At 34.9% G+C, this 21,966-nt stretch overlaps 1 protein-coding gene across 1 annotated transcript in view; it reads right to left on the reverse strand.

Moving 5' to 3' along the window:
- Positions 1–21,966, reverse strand: part of LOC138704728 (uncharacterized) — a 1,357,586-nt gene that overhangs the window by 637,702 nt on the left and 697,918 nt on the right. Inside the window, exon 4 of the mRNA XM_069832899.1 lies at positions 20,269–20,477. Coding sequence (XP_069689000.1) covers positions 20,269–20,477 — 209 coding nt within the window. The remainder of the gene's footprint in view (positions 1–20,268; positions 20,478–21,966) is intronic.

Consider the following 21,966-nt stretch of genomic DNA (forward strand, 5'->3'; position numbering starts at 1 on the left):
TTAGAAAAATATTTGGGGCTAAGAGGAATGAAGTTACAGGAGAGTGGAGAAAGTTGCACAAAGTAGAACTGCACGCATTGTATTCCTCACCTTTCATAATTAGGAGTATTAAATCCAAACGTTTCAAATGGACAGGGCATGTAGCAAGTACGGGCGAATCCAGAAATGCACATAAATTATTAGTTGGTAGGTCGGAGGGAAAGAGACTTCGGAGAGGCCGAGATGTACATAGATGGGAAGATAATATAAAAATGGATTTGAGAGAAGTGGGATATGATAGTATAGACTGGATTAATCTTGCTCGGGATAGAGACCGATGGCGGACTTATGTGAGGATGGCAATTAACCTCCGGGTTCTTTAAAAGCCATTTGTAAGTAAGTAATGTCACACAAGTTAAGTACTTTGGAATTATATTTACTTACTTACAAGTGGCTTTTAAGGAATACGGAGATTCACTACCGCCCTCGCATAAGCCCATCATCGGTCCTTATCCTGAGCAAGATTAATCCAGTCGTTACCATCATATCCCACCTCTCTCAAATTCATTTTAATATTATCTTCCCATCTAAGTCTCAGCCTCCTAAAAGGTCTTTCTCCCTCAGGTCTTCCAACTAAAATTCTCTATGCATCTGGATTCACCCATACGTGTTACATACCCTGCCTTGAGTCAGTCACTTCCTTTTCCTGTCCATTGTCAATATATCGCAAGCATTTATATTTTTACCTGGCTAAGCGGATTTCAGACTGGTGGCTGGGATTATTGAAGAGGAAGGAATATAAACAAACAATAAGCAATCGGTACACTCGCATACAAGTACTTCCTTTGAGTATTGTTCATATTCTTGCTTTACTAAGGTGTATTATGAATTACATTTCTAATATTCAGAAAATATTACGAAAACTGTGAAAGTGAAATTTGTGTAGTGCCTAAAATAACAAACTACGGCTAATAAATAATATGAATAATAAGACAGAGACGAACAGTAAAGAAAAGTGCGACAGCTCAGGATATAGCAGAAGTATTTGATATGTTTAAAAAAATGTGGGGATGTGATCAAAAAGTGCAAGTAAAGTAAAATTGTAAATGATCGAGAAGTATAGGGGAGAGAGAAAGTGTAAAAGCAGATGTGTAGAGATAAATTTGTTTGAAGAAACGTTTTGATTATCCAACTAAATTAATTTATTCTGAATTTAATGTATTTAATATTGAACAAATTTATAAGTATACGCTGTTAAAATTATATCATAAAAATCGTAATAAGTTTATATTACAGACACATAATTACGACACAAGACGAAATATTAATTCAACATTAGTAGAACCTAAATGTCTCACATCTGCTTGTCTAAAGCATAGAATTAATTTTGGCCTTAGGTTGTACAATGCTTTAGCTAACTTACACCCAGAACTTCTAACATGTAACCCACTAACATATAACAAGAAAATTAGAAACGTGTTAATATCTTCAATTTGATTAAATAAATTTATAGCCTATGTGTATGAATTAATCAACCTATATAATTAAAAAAAATATATATATATATATATATATATATATATATATACATTTGTCCTACTTTCCACGTGCGATATTATTCTTCTCTAGTGTTAATATTATATTATATAATTCCATTGCCGCTGAAATTTATATTTTAGTTCCTATTTCATTTTATTTATTCGTTTTTTTATTTTCTATATTAATATTGTATTATATAATTTCTGTAACTCTAATTTTAATTTTGTTTCATATTTTATTTTATATTCTCTTATAGGCCTATTAATATTATATCTGAACTGCGACCGAACACGAGCGCTGCTCATTCGGTCTCAAATTTTGTTTATACTACAGTATCTCCTTTTTTATATTGATTGTATTATTTTATTTCACTTTCTCTTGTTTGTAATTATATTCTTTATTCTGTATATTTAAATATAAGTATTTATAGGAAGTATGGAAGTATAGTGAGAAAGGATTAGGTGTAAGCGGAATAGTGAGAAAGTGAAAGTGAGCGCAAATAGGAATGAGTGAAAATAGTGAAAAAGGGTTAAGAGAAGTGAACAAGTGACAGCATAAAATTAGTACTAAGTTTCGAACGTTGGAACAGTAAATGAATATAAGAGAAAGATACGAGAAAAGGTCAAAGAACAAATAGGACAAATAATTCAAAATGATAATTTATAGAGAAAAAGTGAAATTGAGATTTTAGTGAATAGTAGTTAGAGGAAAAAGGGGGTGTGAAAGAAGTATATAATATTAGATATATTAGGATTAATGAATAAAGAGAGAATAGCAAATGAAATGTAGGAGAAATGCTGAAGGGGAGATTGACCAAGTAATAAAAAAGGTACATAGTGTAATTGGGAGTATTTGTGTAGACGTGTACTGCAAATAATATGTTCCTGTAATATGTTAATGGTGGCACCGGATACAGAAATGTGAGGTACACTATTACATGTGAAGAAGTGCTGTGACGAAATATATCATATATATCATAGTGCCTAAAATAACAAACTATGGCTAATAAACAATATGAACTAACGATTCTGGAGCATTCTGAAGCAATGGGAGCTATAAAAACTGTAAGGAGGATGAGCAGGCTTCGATACTTTGGACCCGATACAATAAGTTTACTGTGCATGCACTATAGGTTGTTGACTCGCTGCAGGTAGATATACAGACGTGGACAAATTATTAACAAAATTGACGATTTTTATGATAATTCTGTTTACAAAATTTGACTTTTCAATTTAGACTACAGTTGAAAATTTTGCATATTTCTATCATTACAGTAGACAGAAATATGCAAAAATGTTAACTGTAGTTTAAATTGAAGAGTCAAATTTTGTAAAAATATATAGTAAAAATCTTCATATTTTGCTAATAATTTGTAAATATGCAAAAATGTCAACTGCAGTCCAAATTGAAGAGTCAAATTTTGTAAAAATATAAAATAAAAATCTTCAGTTTTGCTAATAATTTGGAAATATCCAAAATATAAACTCTAGTCCAAATTGAAAAGTCAAATTTTTTAAAAATGTATAATAAAAATCTTCAGTTTTGCTAATAATTTGTAAATATGCAAAAATATCAAATGCAGTCCAAATTGAAAAGTCGAATTTTGTAAAAAATATACAGTACAAATCTTCAATTTTGCTAATAATTTCGAAATACGCAAGAATGTCAACTGTAGTCTAAACTGAAGAATCATATTTTGTAAAAATATGTAACAGAAATCTTCCATTTTGCTAATAATTTGTCCACGTCTGTAGATGTGTTGAGATAACAATGTTGCTATTTAGAATAGAGTGGGGTAGTAATGGGGAAACACACATATGTACATTCTGAAAGTAAATATACATTACACAATGCCAATGTCAAAATAATGTGAAAAGCATTTATTCTCCTGTCTTTTATAAGCATTTGTGTTTAATTATACACCGTGTTAATAGTGGAAATAAGGATGTAGCAATTTTAATTTTTTCATTTATTCTATTGATCGTCTTTAGGAAGTGCAGTTACAGTACCGAATTGCAATGTAACTACTACAAGATACATTCTCAGTGTCTCAAACGTAAATCTTTTTCGGTTATCAGCCAAAGTTTGTACTGTAGAAAGCTGCGCTCTACGTCGCATGATGTGATAGGAGCAAAACGAAAAAAACCTAACATCATTGCAATCTCTAAGAGACAGTCCTTTATTCTCGGGTGACTCCATGTCCACTAATTTGCTGTTTATGTTACACAATGTTCCATATCCGTTATTTTTACATAAAATTGATTTCCACTTCTGTTTTACACGTTCAGTAACCGGTGTACTTGATGTCTCATTAATTCTCTGCATCATTTTCTAAATTAATTTGAGGGCTTCCGGCATCTCTTGCTCTGACTTTTCTAACCGTGTAATAGTTTCAGACACAGTTTGTATGAAAACCAAATTATTCGTCAGAACCTTCAAATCCAGAGCGTTTTCCTTTGCTTATTTGTTGGCATTCATTCTACAGTACCCCCACACACTGTACGCTTTACCACTATACTCAGTACGCCGTTATGCGGATTTCCCACTGAACTGCTCTGTTGGGTCCGAAGTCTCGAAGCCTGCTAATGAGTAACATTAGGTAATATTTTCCATTATAATTGTTCGGACCCGGAATTTTATCTAATTAGTAATTACTAACAAAATTATTAATTAACGGTACATATTCATGTTACATTACTTATTTACTTACATATTTCATCATATTTTACTACATACGTACATATTTCTCAATTCGATATGACATAAAAAATCGGGCTCTACTGATGACAAACCAAGAATATGCGATGCTGCTCAGTAGGCCTATTTCCCACCCAGGTAAGGAAAAAACGCGTCAAAGAATGCAGTTTCTGAAGTACAATATATTTGTGTTTATGAGGATTATGAAAATTATGGTGACTCTGACGTTTGAATATACATTTCTGTGGCATCATAACATTTTATCCATACATCTTATGTAAAATTGTGAAGGTTTGAAAAACCAATAAATTGGAGCACTATAGACAGAGTGTTTTCCTTTATTGACGAGCTAGTACGATCCCCAACAAAAGGCTTTGGGGCATCAATCAGAGAGCCAAACTGAAGGAAGACAACAAGGAAGAAGAAAAAGAAGAAAGGAGAGAAGCCACTGCCTTCTCAAACTTAATGACATAAACAAAAAAAGTTTCATTCATCTTAGCTCGAAAGACAATGTAGCCCACGAGGCTTCTCCGTGAATAAAAACAGCGTATATTGATCACTTACAAGAATTTTTATAACTGCCACATTTCATCTCTGTTATTATATTGAAATATTCCAAAAATCGGCACAAAAATGCGACCACATAATATCAATAAGCTTTGAGATATGAAAAAATTCAATAATAAATAAAAGGTTCATATGTGTTTATTATTGATTTTAAATAACAGAGGCAACAACGAATGTATTGGGAGTTTTCATATTACTGTGGAAGCTGTAACTTAGTCCTCACTTTTCTTTGGCTTTCTCGCACTGACAGGGTGACCGGATGCATGGGTAAGGCTTTGGAAGGAAAGAATCTGAAGCCATAATGTACAAATCCGTTATAAAACCAATTCAGAGCCGCCTTGGATTTTCTGTTTACAACATAGTGGTTCACGATGACTGTTGTTCCGGGTTCGAACCCCGGCGATAGTGGAGTCATATTTGGAATTCGCTACCTGCTAGCATCAGGCACTGCCGAAATAAAATTGAATTCAAACGCAACCTTACTAGGCACTTGGTCAGTACAGTAATTGATTTCTTGTAAATAGTTTCCTTAATCTATCACAAAATATTTCAATATCCAGTAATTTCATCACTATACAATTTTGTTATTCTAGGTTTAATTTGTAATTCAGTAAATATAAAATATTATTTATTTTTCTATGATAAATTATCTAGCTTTAATTAGTCAGGTAATCTTTTCGTACTTTGATTTTTATTGTAATTGTAATTGTAAATTTAATAATAATTGTAATTTCATTTGTAATTGTAATTGTAAATTTAATATTAATTGTAATTTTATTCTTCGTATTATAGTTGGAATCTCCTGGTAGAGGGGCAGAGAAGGCCTGACGGCCTTATCTCTATCAGGTTAAATAAATAAATACTACTACCACTAAATAATAATTTGTGGTGGACGAAGCCGAAGTTCCTGAGAATTTTTTGTTAAGGATTCTCCCATTTCTCACAAATTATTCTACCGTTTCGTAAGTCTGATTAGTGTATGTATGTATGTATGTATGTATGTATGTATGTATGTATGTATGTATGTATGTATGTATGTATGTATGTATGTATGTATGTATGTATGTATGTATGTATGTATGTATGTATGTATGTATGCATGTATGCATGTATGTATGTATGTATGTGTGTGTGCGTGCGTGCGTGCATGCATGCATGTATGTATGTATGCATGTATGTGTGCAAATTAAAATTAAATTATGGTTTATTTAACGACGCTCGCAACTGCAGAAGTTATATCAGCGTCGCCAATATGCCGGAATTTTGTCTCGCAGGAGTTCTTTTACATGCCAGTAAATCTACTGATATGAGCCTGTCGCATTTAAATACACTTAAATGCCATGGACCTGGGCCAGGACCGAACCCGCAACCTCGAGCACAGAAGATCAGCGCTATACCGACTACGCTACCCAGGCCGATTGTATGTATGTATGTATATAATGCCTACTTACTTCACTTAACGTGATTCGTTTTCCGCATATTGCTGATGGATGGCAGTAATGTGACCCATTTTCTAGGTGCACTTCAGTTCGGCGGGTCAAACTGTACATGATGTCTATCTGTGGAGAGTTATGCCATGTATTAAGATGAGTGTTGAAATATGTTACTAGTTAGCGACATATAAGTCCACCGCTGTGGATTAAAGGTTAGCATACCTGACCGTGAAACGAGCGAGCACGGGTTCAAATCCTGGATGGGACAAGTTACATGGTTGAGGATTTTTCCCGGATTTTCCCTCATCCCATTAAGGCAAATGCTGGGTAACTTTCGGTGCTGGACCCTGGATTCATTTCGCCGGCATTATCACCTTCATATCGTTCACACGCTAGATAACCATCAGTTGATAAAGTGTCGTAAAATAACTTTACCTGCTAGTTTAATTGTCTTAAAAGTAATGTCTTGTTCGTGTCACATATTATGAGATACCAACCAGTCTTCAGGATGTTGAATATACATACATACATACATACATACATACATACATACATACATACATACATACATACATACATAATACATACATAGGCCTACATACATAGTACTGTCACTCACCACTTCAATTTTGTCTATGATCTTTTCAACAGTATTCATACAAAAGGTGAGGAGTGACATAGTGTTATGACAAAGCCATAGATGGCAACAGTGTTGAGGACAGGCTTGTAAGCCTGGGGTGGAAGGACAACCTCTAATTCAACTGCACCGGAACCTTAAGGTGTGAAGATTGAATCGATAGGTGGCACCACAGAGCTGTTACGAGGTCTACAAAAACGTGGCCGTTCGAATTTAAAATCATTCTCAATATATGAGTCGTAGGGCAAAATAAGTCCACTAGAGGCTGCAGTGTTATCCTTCGTGCCTTTTCTTGATATTAAAGGAAATAAAATTCCACTTTCCACATTCTCATATCACCACCAGAAATCTTGCATATGTAAAAAGTTTACAGTATTTCAAAGAATTTAAAATAGCGTCGTAAGAAAATAATAGAAACTGAAAAGTTCAGTAGTGACTATGTTTCGAAGTTCATGTCCTAAAACTTGCAAAAATATTAATGCAATTACGAACTTAAACAGTTAGAAAAATGCCAATGAATTAATGTGGATATGGAGAAGGATGGTACGTGTGAAATGGACAGACAGAATAAGAAACGAAACTGTATTGGAAAGACTGGATGATGAGAGATTGATGCTAAAACTTATGAGGAAGAGGAAAAGGAATTGGCTGGATGACTGGTTGTGAAGAAACCGCAATCTGAAAGATGCACTGGAAGGAATGGTGAACGGGAAAAGAATTCGGAGCAGAAGAGGATATCAGATGATAGACGACATTAAGATAAATGGCTCATATGCGGAGACTAAGAGAAAGGCAGAAAATAGGAAAGAATATAGAAAGCTGGGTTTGCAGTGAAAGTCTTGCCCTTGGGCAGAACATTATGAATGAATGAGTGCACTAAGAAGACGAAATTTAGGTCACCACAACATAATCCCGGAATAATCATACGTGCATTCCGTTTGTGTATGGTCTAGCTGTCCAGTACGTGTAGGTCTGGCAGTTTATCAGATGGAGGCGAAAAAAGTCGTTTTGTATTTACACCAAAGCCGATCCATTATGCACACATCCTACAGGTGGTGAGAGGGAAGATAAATTGAGTCCCTACGGACAAGATAAGATATTAACAAGTGTCCATGAGCACCATGAGGGTTGTTCGCTGGCCCTAATACTCGTATACTGGGGTCCAATGGACATGTTTTAACTAGCAATCGGATATATAGGATTTTATTAATTTTTTTTCCCCTTATTTTCTAAACTCATATTTTCTTAGATAATTTTCCGAATCATAGTCTAAGTAACCTGCGGATTTATGCCTATATGCCTATTTTAATCCTTAACCTGAAGGCGGAAGATTTTAGGTTGCCTATCTATTTTAAGACATTGTATTATATGCGAATTCTATAGTGCCTATAATTGCCTATTTCACTAGTAAATGCCTACTGGGTGTTCAGTTCAAAGTGTGTCATGGCTCGCTGTATGCTGTTACGTGGCTAGTCGATGAGCCTAGAGAATTCAATCTTCCTACACTTCCGCAGAGGTGTATTACTTATCTGCCAGAGAAGTTGCCTAGCAAGTACGGCGTTCATTCAGAAGAGTACTTACCTATACGTACCGTAACGCCGGTAGTGGCAGGAATGTGAACTGTTTGGAAACACGTACTGAGGTGAGTTTTTTCTTACTGTCGGGATATAGGGAGAGGGTTAAGACGATTACTTACGTATTTGTTGACATTAACTTCGACGGTCAACATGGACACGGAGCATTTGATTTGTATCGTGGAATGCTGCCGTACGCAATCGATGATAACAAATACCCTGCGTACGAATTGGCCGCGCATAACACAGTTCGAAAGAGGTTATTGTAGCACATAGACCGTACAGACCGCCATCTGTTGCTTCGACGTTAAAATTATACCGTAAACGTTTTCAAGTTCAGATTGAACGCCTTGATTAATAGGCAACTTCTCCGACACAAAAGCTGAAACTCGCTTCAAATCGCTGACTCATCAACAGTGACGTCATGACACACTTTGAAATGAACACCCGGTATTTGCTTGTAAATGCCTAAAAGTTGGCTAAATATCAGTATTATATATTATACTTTAATTTACTTACCATTCTATTGATATTTTTTGAATCTGTAACTTGTTTCTATTTTATCCAGCAGAGAGAAGTGATATAGAACTATCGATAATTCTGTGTATTACGTTTTACTGTCACCAGAGTGCGGAGAAATCGAATAATTTAAAATCAACCAAAAAAAAAAAGTATTTGGAAAGCCGCATGAATCATTGGTGGTAGTTGACTAGGGTGGTTGTTTTAAACTTTTATCCGTTTTGTGAGTTTGTGAATTGAACATGGAGTTGAGTTTTCTGCTGTAATGCGTGAAGTATACTGTGGAGATATGCCAAAGCAAAAGTCACCAGAAGCACTGATTGGAAAATGCATTGACATTACTGCGTTCCCACTGGTTTGCTCCCCGGCTGATTGAAGTATTGTCCCTTCACTTCATGTGAAGTGGAAGGGAGTTTCTCCCAATTTAAGAACATTCTTACAGACAATAGACATCAGTTCTCATTTCAACATTTGAACGAATACTTAGTTATTCACTGCCATAATGACATTCCTGTAGAAACTAGTGTATAATGCTACGCTATGGTCGTGTTAGCCATTAAGAATTAGAAATTGTTAGTGTCTTTTTAAATGCCTATTTTAGAATTTTGGATGCCAATTTTGCCTGCCTATTTCAAGTGCTTTTAGTGTCTAAAAATTCACAACCTTGGTCATAAGAGTCATATATGTAAATTCTGTGGAACCTAAAAGAAACCTAAATTGGATCTTAAGAATAAAATTTAAAAAATCATAATTACTATGTATTATATATTTTCTGCGTTTTATAGTCTATAAATATATTCAGAACTTTTAATTCATCTCATAATTGTTATCCTCTTCTGCACTGGAGAGACTGACCCAATCTGCTATCTTTACCCCTTCAGTCTTCCGTTGTTTTGGATAAAATGGTTAACAGAGAATTCCGTCCTTCAGAGGCTTCACCCCCTCAAGGGCACTGATTGGGACTGTATGTGTCTTGGAATTTCCACTGGTCGCAGATATGACATGCCAGTAGAAGAATAAGAAGTGACTGAACTTTCTCTTGAAATGAATTATCTGTGAAAAAGTCGCATTGTTGAAATTCGTGTGAAGTTGTAGGGCATGTTCCCTGAGAAACAACTGTGATCTTGCTTATGCGTGTACGAGCTGTGAACTTTCCTGAGGTCTCTGTGCAGTCTGTCTTATTCTGGTGCTTCTGGTTTTAACATTGAATTTTTATATTTTGTGTTTTGTCAAGCTATGTCAAAAAACGTGAAATCACATTTAATACGAACAATGGATTGGAAATGATTCCATCTTTACCATCGAGGGAGAAGTTATGTTATTTAAAATTGACTGTAAGAGTACACTTTTAACAATCAATCAAATTTTGCGACACCTTTCACAGTTTGGACAATAAACCTAAAACAATCTTTTTCACCTATTCCAATAACCTAAAATGGAATTCTTAAAAACCTAAAAATCCGGTCCCTTGTGATAACAGTCGAGTAGCCTAAATCGGTCAGAAAAGACGAAAAACTAGCGCAGTTAGATTCCTCACGGTGATTTTACTTATAAAGTTAAGGCAGACAAATTTCAGTTTCGCTGCAAACGAGCAGTTTATTACATTCCCTGTTAAATTCCACATTTAAACATACCTTAATCTCATATTTCATAATCTGGAGAAAGAGCAGTGTGATTCTAGGCGACTCAGTCTACTAAAGTCAGTTTCTATGTTAGTGACGAAGGTTTTCCCTTATTTACTGTTTAATTCCTTCAACAGAACTACTTTGTGACTTTTTTCGTTCTCGTGTAAAATTAAAACTAATGCATATGAATTTGTAAATGATATTACTCTAATACTTTTTTCTTGGCATAATTATTTTACAATGTATTCTTCAATATTTAGGTGTTTTTATAGGGTAATTGTGCTGATAGATGTGTACTCTTGTCACTGTTTTAAAAATTTAACAGTTCATTAAGTCTTAATTGTACAAAACTGGAACGTTAAATTACAGGAGATTTAAATGTTGTTAAAACAGAGTTTGATGAAATGCTCTTTTTGTTAAATCATCTGTTAAATTGACTTCAACGGATTGTTAAGCTTTGATAGGCGCTGATGTAACTGGCAAATAATGCATCATATGTGGTTATCTTGCGCCTAAACAACCACCTGAGAAGAGAAATTTACTGAACATTAATGTTTAAAGTCTGTTCATACTGTCCATACGAGTGTGAATGAAACGGGCCAAAAGGAAATCCACCCTCGAAGATAGAAGAAGAAAAATAAGACGACGAAGGAAAACAATAAGATGATAATGATAATTTACCAAAAACATATACCTAATATCATCAATAACTTTCTGAGTCCTGAGACATTTGTTGTTTCTTATTTAAGGGGTTAGGTACAGTTTACAACAGTAAAATTTTGGAAATATTCAACATGTTTTTCCTCCATTACTGTATCTTGTACGATAATGAAAATTAAATGTGTAAAACACTGTCCTGCTACATGAAAAAAATATTATTACGATTAAAAAAAATAATTTACTTTTTTTTTTTTTAATTCAATTCACTGTGCAGTGATGAAGCGTTTCCCACTTAACTAAAAACCTATCCAAGATTCTGTGATGAAATTTTTTGAGTGTATTTATGCGTGTCATATCTACAATGTGATGCAAAATCACTTCTCTACCCTTGATAGATTGTCTGATAAAAAATAAAATCATTTAAAAAATGGTTAAATATCAGTATTTTCTTCTAACACAAAATAAAAAAAAATATATTATTTATTAAGGAATGCAGTTGAAAGAGCATGATATTGTAAACATGAGTTTCAGCAATAAAATAAAAGAGAGAGAACACAAAAAAGTTAACAAGTTTATGAGGTATGAGGGAAAAGCTTCATCACTGCACAATGAACTGCCAACATTAAGAATTTTGAAAAAATGTATATATGGATATATTTTTTTTAAATTGTAAAAGTATTTTTTCATATAGCAGAACGACAATATTTTACACAAACCAATTTTCATTATTGTACAAGATAGAGTAATGGAGGAAAATAATGTTGAATATTTCCAAAAATTTTGCTGCTGTAAGCTGTACCTAACCGCTTAAAGCTTAATATACTTTTTACACTTCAGAAAAAGTCACTGAAATAAGGAGAAGTACTGAAAAAATTCTGCATATTACAGTTAAGCATAAACGCTGGTATATTATACCGTATTTCGGGTTCCCACACATACATCTTATATCTTATGTATGAAGAACAGTATAATACACTATATTCTCAGAACTCAGGAGGCTGAAACAAATGAAAGCTATTTGAGCCGTTATACTTGTTTGTTACAGACCGATTATTTAGTTCTGACAGCTCAGCGACGCAAAGGAGGGGAAGTAATCGGAGGAGTGGGGAGAGTTCCGAGTAGAGATAGGGCGAGCAGTCGGTAAAGGAAAGCGAGTGAATAAACCAAACACTCCTTGGCGTAACTAAATGGACTCGCCTGTCCCACGCGCACATCTCCGGCGACTGTCAGGACTAAATAATCGTACTGTACTTATATTAGATATTCACAATCATCAGCATTCATCAAATGATGCGCAAATTTCCCTCCATACATTTTTTATTTATTTTATTTTATTGGGTTATTTTACGACGCTGTAATCAACATCTAGGTTATTTAGCGTCTGAATGATATGAAGGTGATAATGCCGGTGAAATGAGTCCGGGGTCCAGCACCGAAAGTTACCCAGCATTTGCTCGTATGGGGTTGAGGGAAAACCCCGGAAAAAACCTCAACCAGGTAGCTTGCCCCGACCGGGATTCGAACCCGGGCCACCTGGTTTCGCAACCAGACGCGCTGACCGTTCCTCCACAGGTGTGGACCGCTCCATACAGAAAAATAATAAAGGTCAAAGGAGGGCAGAAAAGTAAACATTCCTACTTTTATAAATCGCAAAACTGAGGGAGTGATTGCTTCCATTACACTCTGAATGTTTTGATTAATGAAGAAATCCTCAGTGATCATTTTATAAGACATTGAATGGCCTCCATAAATGTTCTAGAGCTTCCGGACACGAGAGAAATCTTTACCTGTAATCGAACTCATATCCCTTCAATCCATTTTCATTCAATCCGCAGTATGCACCATCACTTTAATTATATGTTACGATTTGTAGATGCTGTTTCGTTTGATTCTTTTTTTATAACTCTTTCTTGAGCACAGCATCTTTTTCTAGTATGGAGTACAAATAAATTAGTATTTCGTCAGAAACAGTTTTCTTACGTCTCTTTTGGATTCTATTTCAACATAATAAAATATATACAAATTTTGCTTTCATAGTTTATGTATGGAATATATTAATTTTTACATCGTTTACGCATCAGATTCCGTAACTGATTGGAATGATAAACACAAAATATGAAAATAAAAGTGAAATATTTTAATGTTGGTGAAAATGCAAAAATAGATACAAATATTTTGATATTCGCTTAACGAAATGTCATGACCCCATTTTCGTCTGCAATGATTATTGGAAATCAGATACCGTGATCATAATAATTTATGTTATCAAAACTCTACAGAGGCACTAGAGTGTTGTTTTGTGCGAGAATATACAACAAACTATTATTTATTGACAGAGAGGATAGAGCGAATGGAAAACAGAAATTATCTGCGATATAACCCATGTGTCACCGAGAATTTTTGTGGAAAAAATATTTTGCTCTATGGATTCAATCGTTCCCACAACTTAATATTTGTAAGCGGACGTTTTGGTTTAGTCCAGGGTTCAATTCATAAAGCATTCCATCTTAACTAAAATTGTCCTTCGTTCTATTTCGTCTCTCAAAGCATAGCCTGCAATAATGTGTTACAATGTCTAATTTAGACTAATTATAGGTCTCGCAAGCACGGAATACCGAGGGAAGTAATGCAAATGAAACACTGCGATAAGGAAGAGCGGGCGACGAGATAACTTGAATGACATTCAAGAGTACAGTCGGAAGAGAAATGACATCGATAGAATCAGTCTTGCGTTGTGATAGTTACATCACGACTTTAGTTTGTTCCATTGAGTGTGAATACGTGTCTTGTATCGCACGGTATTATTATTTCATTCATTAAACCTATTAGCGTTTAATTAGCTTAGAATTTTTCTCTCGCTACGTTCTTTATTTCCACAGCGATGTCCTCATTTGTTCATCTTCTTGGAAGAGACAGTAGCCTACTTCCGTCGGCCAGCAGCTCTCCCCCTTCGGCGTGCCTACATACACACGTCAAAACAGACAGCAACGCCACCACTGCTTTTCGGTAATCGTTCCTTGCGCGAGCTATACCGTCTAATATCTCAAAACTATATCAGGGTTCAATTTCGGCGTAGGCTATGCTGTGTTATTTGCGGTGATTGTGGAAGAGTTTTCTTGAAGCACACTTCCTTCGGAATAGAAATAAATCAAGAGGACCCACACGGTAGTTAGTAGTAGTAGGCTTCCAGGACATTTCGTCCAACCTAAATCTCGTCCTCTGTATCAATTTTGTCCGTAACTTGTCTCGTCCAGGATGACATATCGTCCAACCAAAATCTCGTGCGATGTATATTCACAACTTGTCTCGTCCAGAAGAACATTCCGTCCAAACCTATTCGTCCCCTATACTTTTGCATCATCGAATTGTCAACCAACACAACAAAGACATCTATGTCATTCCGTTTCCACAGAAACTTAAAATTTCTGCTTCTATAATAACTTAAAATTTCCAGTAACTTATAATCATTAATATTTCCAGTTCTGATTATGGCAGAAATTAGATTGAGTAACAGAGGAAAAACAATGCTTCAACTTCAAAATGATTGTTTAGCTCATCTTCGGAGGTTCATTGACTTCTTGAAAGAGGAGCAGAGGTAGAACGAACAGGATATCACACGCCATCTCGGAGACATTACGAAAAGCACATTTTCTCCCCAATATTCCCAATACAAACCGGATCACAACATATCACTGATCAATCTCGTATCGTTTGAAAATAAGCCCAGAGGAAGATGTCATTGAGGAAGAAAAAGTTGATACAGTAGTTTCACCATTTTATGTAATTTAATATGAAATGTACAACTACATACAACATTAAATTAAGACTGGTCGAAATTTTATATTGGACTAATTTGTTTTGAGTGAAATGTCATATTGGACTAATGAGAATTGGACGAAATGTCTTTCTGGACGAGTTTTCCATAGGACCAAAAATATTGGACGAAACTATAGGTTCAAAGTCGGTAGCATTGAAGTGCCAGCAATCTTTGTTCTTTGATACCTCACCATATATTGTTCTGGGTATAGCATGAACTATGTTGTCATATCGTGGTGGGATAAATAAAGATTTCCTTTCTGTAATTCTGTTTCACCTGTCATTCTAATTCCCTTGTGGATCCGCACTTCGAGAACCAAGTGCTGAGGAAGAAACATGTAAATTTCACAAAGGCCGTCTCGGTTCGGTGGGAATAATAGGTCAGTCAACAAGTATCAGATTATGAGCAAAACATTAGTGGGTTCGATGATCGACTGAGCAATGCGGCGGGGTCCCATTCTTCGTGTTCACACCCACAGAATAGAACTGACCGGCGTGCAAACTCTCCCTTCACAGCATTGTGCACATCACAAAGGGGACTGCAGTAATTTCCATTACTTAATGCACATACATTAAACGTCTTGTGGGCAAACATATTGGAAACCGTTCAGTGTTGGATAAACGAACGGATGACTGAGTGAGCAAGTGAATGGATGAATTCAAGAAGGAATGAATGAATGAAAAATAAACGATAGTGGAACAATGGATTAATTAGTAGATAAAAGAAGAAAGCAGACTAACAGACGAAAGAAGGAACAAAAGAGGAATCCAGTAATCGGAACAATAAATATAGGTAGTCAATAAACGAATAAAATAATAATCAACCGAGAATTACATGAAGCAATGGAGCGAACAAAGAATACAATTTGAATGGAGAAAGGAAAGAGCTATCAATAAAAACAATAAAAGAACGTAAGAAAGAAAAAAAAATAACGCAAGGACGGCAGATGTATATACGGATAGTAAGTCGTACGGACGGATGATCGAACGAAATAAGTCACAGACGAACGATAAAAGCAAAGACGCGAAAGAAGGAACGGATGAATGGAAGAACGCACGGACGAATAAAAGAACATACGGATGAAGGAAAGAACGCACTGAAGAACGAAAGAACATATGGATGAAGGAAAGAACATACGGATGAAGGAAAGGACGCACGGAAGAACATACGGATGAAGAAAAGAACGCATGAAAGAACGAAAGAACATACGGATGAAGGAAAGGACGCACGGAAGATCGAGAGAACATACTGATGAAGGAAAGAACGCACGGAAGAACGAAAGAACATACGGATGAAGGAAAGAACGCACGGAAGAACGAAAGAACATACGGATGAAGGAAAGAACATACGGATGAAGGAAAGGACGCACGGAAGAACATACGGATGAAGGAAAGAACGCATGAAAGAACGAAAGAACATACGGATGAAGGAAAGGACGCACGGAAGATCGAGAGAACATACGGATGAAGGAAAGAACGCACGGAAGAACGAAAGAACATACGGATGAAGGAAAGAACATACGGATGAAGGAAAGAACGCACGGAAGAACGAAAGAACATACGGATGAAGGAAAGAACATACGGATGAAGGAAAGGACGCACGGAAGAACATACGGATGAAGGAAAGAACGCATGAAAGAACGAAAGAACATACGGATGAAGGAAGGGACGCACGGAAGAACGAGAGAACATACGGATGAAGGAAAGGACGCACGGAAGAACGAAAAAAAGCGCTGTTAAACAAAAGGAAATACGGACGAACGGAAGAAAATAGCATCGACGGGCGAAATAAAGCTCGGATGAGCGAAAGAAACGCGGATGAACGGAAGAAAAGACGGACGAATGAAAGAAAGAACGGAAAACGAAGAAAAGCACGGATGAAAGAAAGAAAATACAAACGAACGGAAGAGACTACGGAAGAACAAAATAAACTACAGAAGAAAGAAAGAAAGAAACCAAGGAAGAACGAAAGAAAGTACGGAAGAACGAAACAACGTACGGATGAACGAAAGAACTACGGACGAAAACAACGTAAAGATAAAAGAAGATATCATAATATACGAAAAAACAAGACATGATAAAAAAGAACACTAATGAAAAAAATTCGTGGAATAAAAAAAGAAAGCAGAAACGAGAAAAGAACGCACGGACAAAAAGGAATGAAGGGATGAAATATAACGCACTGATCAAAGAGAACATATGAACGGAAAAGAACACATGGACGAAAGATCTAGTGGATGAAGAAAGAATGGACATGTTTTTTTTTCCCCTATGTTTGAGTACAAATATACAATCTCAAGTAAAAAATAAAACGCTTTGTTTAACGTATGTTTTGTTTCTTAGAAATTCAAATTTATTTGAGATATTTTTTATTTATATAACCATAAGTAATATCTGATAGTAGAACCAGAATATTTTGATAACTGTTATACTGTTTTCTTTTGTCTTTTTGTTTCAGTTAAACATTTCTAATGTTATTTATTTCAATTATGTATGTTATTCAAAGTTACGAAATCTTTCCACTCCGATCAAATGCTATTTCGAGAATGATGAGCGAGATTCGAAGCGCACAAGATTTACGAGACGAGACTCGAAAGACAAATGCAACGAACACAGGGAGCGAGAGCGGCAGTTAGTTTTGTTCATCTCTAGTCCATCATATTTCCAGCAGAAAGCACGTAGTGAATATGTAATAAAAATCTCGTTGGTAGAAGGTCCCAATTATAGTTTTTGGGACTTTATTGTATTTCGGTTTATAGAACGGCCCAGTCTTTTAGAGTTGGGCCCTTCTTCTGCCAGCTTCTTTTCATAAAACTGTTATAACATTAATATAACTCAGTAAATTCATAATATGGTACATTTTGTAGTTTGATGTTCCAGTTTTCTTAGTATGACCTCCCGTCTATTTGAATTTACTTAATGTGTTGCAATAGCTTAGAATTTGATCTGTTCAAATTATATTGATATAAAGGAAATAAGAGGAATTTTATTTCTAAAGTAACTTTTTCCCCATGTTATAATACTTCTTTAGAAGCATCTGGTCAGTAGATAAAGGATCCAGTCAAAATTATCCTTCCAGTAGAAAAGACGTAATGAATATCTCGTTGGTAGAAGAAGGGCCCAATTATTGTCTGGTACCTTATTGTAATACCGTATTTAAATCTGTAGAAGAACACTCTATCGTTATAGTTTAGCCTTCTTCTGTCAGTTTCTATTCATAAGATTTTTAGTTCCTTAATATAACTTGGTAATGGTACATTTTGCATTTTGAAGTTCCAGTTATCTTAGTATGACGTCTCATCTATTTGAATTTACTTAATGTGTTGCAATAGCTTAGAATTTGATCTGTTCAAATTATATTAATATAAAGGACATAAGAGGAATTTTATTTCTAAAGTAACTTTTTTCCCATGTTATAATACTTCTTTAGAAGCATCTGGTCAGTAGATAAAGGATCCAGTCAAAATTATCCTTCCAGTAGAAAAGACGTAATGAATATCTCGTTGGTAGAAGAAGGGCCCAATTATTGTCTGGTACCTTATTGTAATACCGTATTTAAATCTGTAGAAGAACACTCTATCGTTATAGTTTAGCCTTCTTCTGTCAGTTTCTATTCATAAGATTTTTAGTTCCTTAATATAACTTGGTAATGGTACATTTTGCATTTTGAAGTTCCAGTTATCTTAGTATGACGTCTCATCTATTTGATTTTACTTAAAGTAATAAATTAGAATTTGATATGTGTTCAAATTATTTTAGTGTAGAGGATATAAGGGGAATTTGATTTCTAAAATAGTAGTATTGTAGAAGAAGGGCTCAATTCTGTTACTTCCAAATTATAAGTAGACTAAACTCTTTTGAAGAAGTCGCAGAAAGAATAAAATTACGATATCTACTTGGAAGTGCTTTAAATATAGGGGAGAATCGGGTAGTATCGGACATCGGGTAGTATCGGACAGTGCGTTTCTTTCATCTACCACCATATGGTAGTACCTGAATGACATGGTTACGTTTCTCTATGCGACATCACAGAAACTTAACCATGTCCATCAGGTACTATCATCGTGTGGTAGATGAAAGAAACTCACTGTCCGATATTACCCGATGTCCGATACTACCCGACTCTCCCCTATGGTATTAGAGAACTGACTTTGTGATGGTTTTTGATATTGTATCCCTTCTGTAAAATTTTAAAACGACGAGATGGGCCCTTCTCTGAATAACAGTTTCAATTAACTTCATGAAAATTTATGCTTAAGTTTGTTCTATCCATTAATTAGTTCCGAGTAACATTCTAGTCTGACATGATTGAGATAGGTAAGTAATACATCGATAACGAAGTAGGGTTCTGTAACGAAACTCGATTTCTTCGACAGTAATATCGATACGTATTTTGGAAAATAAAATATTTTTAATGTTTTGCAACCGTCACTCTTTTCCTTGCTATCCATAACATTTAAAATCTCGACTGTTAAAGTAATAATTTCATCCCAGTAGTATTTTATTCTATCAAAGAGCAAATCTTCCTATCATATAGTAATTCCACTGTAAGTACTTCTTCGGCCGTAATATCGGTACGTATTTTGGAAAATCAAATTGTTTTAATGTTTTTCAATCATCACTCTTTTTCCTGATGTCCATAACATTTAAAGTCTCGACTTTTAAAGTAATAATTTCATCCCGGTAGTTTTTTATTCTATCAAAGATCAAATTTTCCTATCATATAGTAATTCCACTATAAGTACTTCTTCGGCCGTAATACCGGTAAGTATTTTGGAAAATCAAATAGTTTTAATTGTTTTTCAATCATCACTCTTTTTCCTGTTGTCCATAACATTTAAAATCTCGAATGTTAAAGTAATAATTTCATCCCAGTAGTTTTCCATTCTATCAAAGAATAAATCTTCCTATTACATAGTAATTCCACTGTAAGTACTTCTTCGGCCGTAATATCTGCATGTATTTTAGAAAATTAAATAGTTTTAATGTTTTTGAATAATAACTCTTTTTCCTGCTGTCCATAACATTTAAAATCTCCATTTTTTAAATAATAATTTCATCCCAGTAGTTTTCTATTCTATCAAAGAGCAAATCTTCTATCATATAGTAATTCCTCCATAAGTAAAAAATAGATTTAGGCTACTATTATACGTAGCTACTTTGCGATTATTGGCATTAATTTTCATTCCTACATAAAAGATTTGTTCATTGCATGTACTCACATCGACGTGGATTCCAGAATATGGGAAGATTTTCGTGGCAGGTTTCTCCCCCGGTGAAAACCTGTAGAACTCGAAGCTTCCGCGGTACCATTTGACGGAATAAAGGGGAGCTCCTTCCAAATCATATTGACACAAGAGTGAAGCGTGGCCACCCCTCTGCACGGTGGGTGGATACACCATGAGACTCACGTTCTTCAAACAGTGACCATCTGCAAGCAAGAAAGTCACAATTATTAAGGGCTTATATCAAAAATCTTCTGTAAATTTAATAGTAAGAGTTACATTTGGAAAACACAGTACACAGGCACATCGCGTAACACGCAAGATAAATACAATCCAGAGAATACAGGGAAGGGATAAAAATTCATCATACTAGGAAATTAAGTAAAATCATTATAAATTAAATACACAGGTAAAACAATAATAATAATAATAATAATAATAATAATAATAATAATAATAATAATAATAATAATAATCCAAAGTAGGGCGATGCACTATCACCTTTACTTTTTAACTTCGCTCCAGAATATGCCATTAGGAAAGTTCAGGATAATACAGAGGGTTTGGAATTTAACGGGTTACATCAACTTCTTGTCTATGCAGATGACGTGAATTTGTTAGGAGAAAATCCACAAACAATTAGAGAAAACGCGGAAATTCTACTTGAAGCAAGTAAAGCGATAGGGTTGGACGTAAATCCCGAAAAGACTAAGTATATGATTATGTCTCGTGACCAGAATATTGTACGAAATGGAAATATAAAAATTGGACATGTATCCTTCGAAGAGGTGGAAAAATTCAAATATCTTGGAGCAACAGTAACAAAATATAAATGACACTCGGGACGAAATTAAACACAGAATAAATATGGGAAATGCCTGTTATTATTCGGTTGAGAAGCTTTTGTCATCTAGTCTGCTGTCAAAAAATCTGAAAGTTAGAATTTATAAAACAGTTATGTTACCGGTTGTTTTGTATGGCTATGAAACTTGGATTCTCACTTTGAGAGAGGAACAGAGATTAAGGGTGTTTGTAAATAAGGTTCTTAGGAAAATATTTGGGGCTAAGAGGGACGAAGTTGAAGGAGAATGGAGAAAAGTTACACAACGCAGAGCTGCACGCATTTTATTCTTCATCTGACATAATTAGGAAAATTAAATCCAGAAGTTTGAGATGGGCAGGGCATGTAGCACGTATGGGCGAATCCAGAAATGCATATAGACTGTTAGTCGGGAGGCCGGAGGGAAAGAAACCTTTGAGGAGGCCGAGATGTAGATGGGAAGACAAAATTAAAATGGATTTGAGGGAGGTGGGATATGATGGTAGAGACTGGATTAATCTTGCTCAGGATAGGGACCAAAGGCGGGCTTATGTGAGGGCGGCAATGAACCTCTGGGTTCCTTAAAAGCCAGTAAGTAAGTAAGTAAGTAAGTAATAATAATAATAATAATAATAATAATAATAATAATAATAATAATAATTGTACAATATGCAGCGTAAGAAAAAATTAGATATGAAAAATAGAAATTTCTTTAGAAATAGGATTTTCACTAAGAAAAATAAAAGAAATAAGAAAACGAAACAAGTTTAATTATTCTGAAAGTGTTAAAGAGAAAAAATTGAAATTGACAATGTGTGGTTTTTATATTGATATGCACATTCAGTAAAAATTTAAACTCTCTAGATCAAAAAGTT

Source organism: Periplaneta americana, chromosome 8 (genome assembly GCF_040183065.1).
Source record: "Periplaneta americana isolate PAMFEO1 chromosome 8, P.americana_PAMFEO1_priV1, whole genome shotgun sequence".
NCBI lineage: Eukaryota > Metazoa > Arthropoda > Insecta > Blattodea > Blattidae > Periplaneta > Periplaneta americana.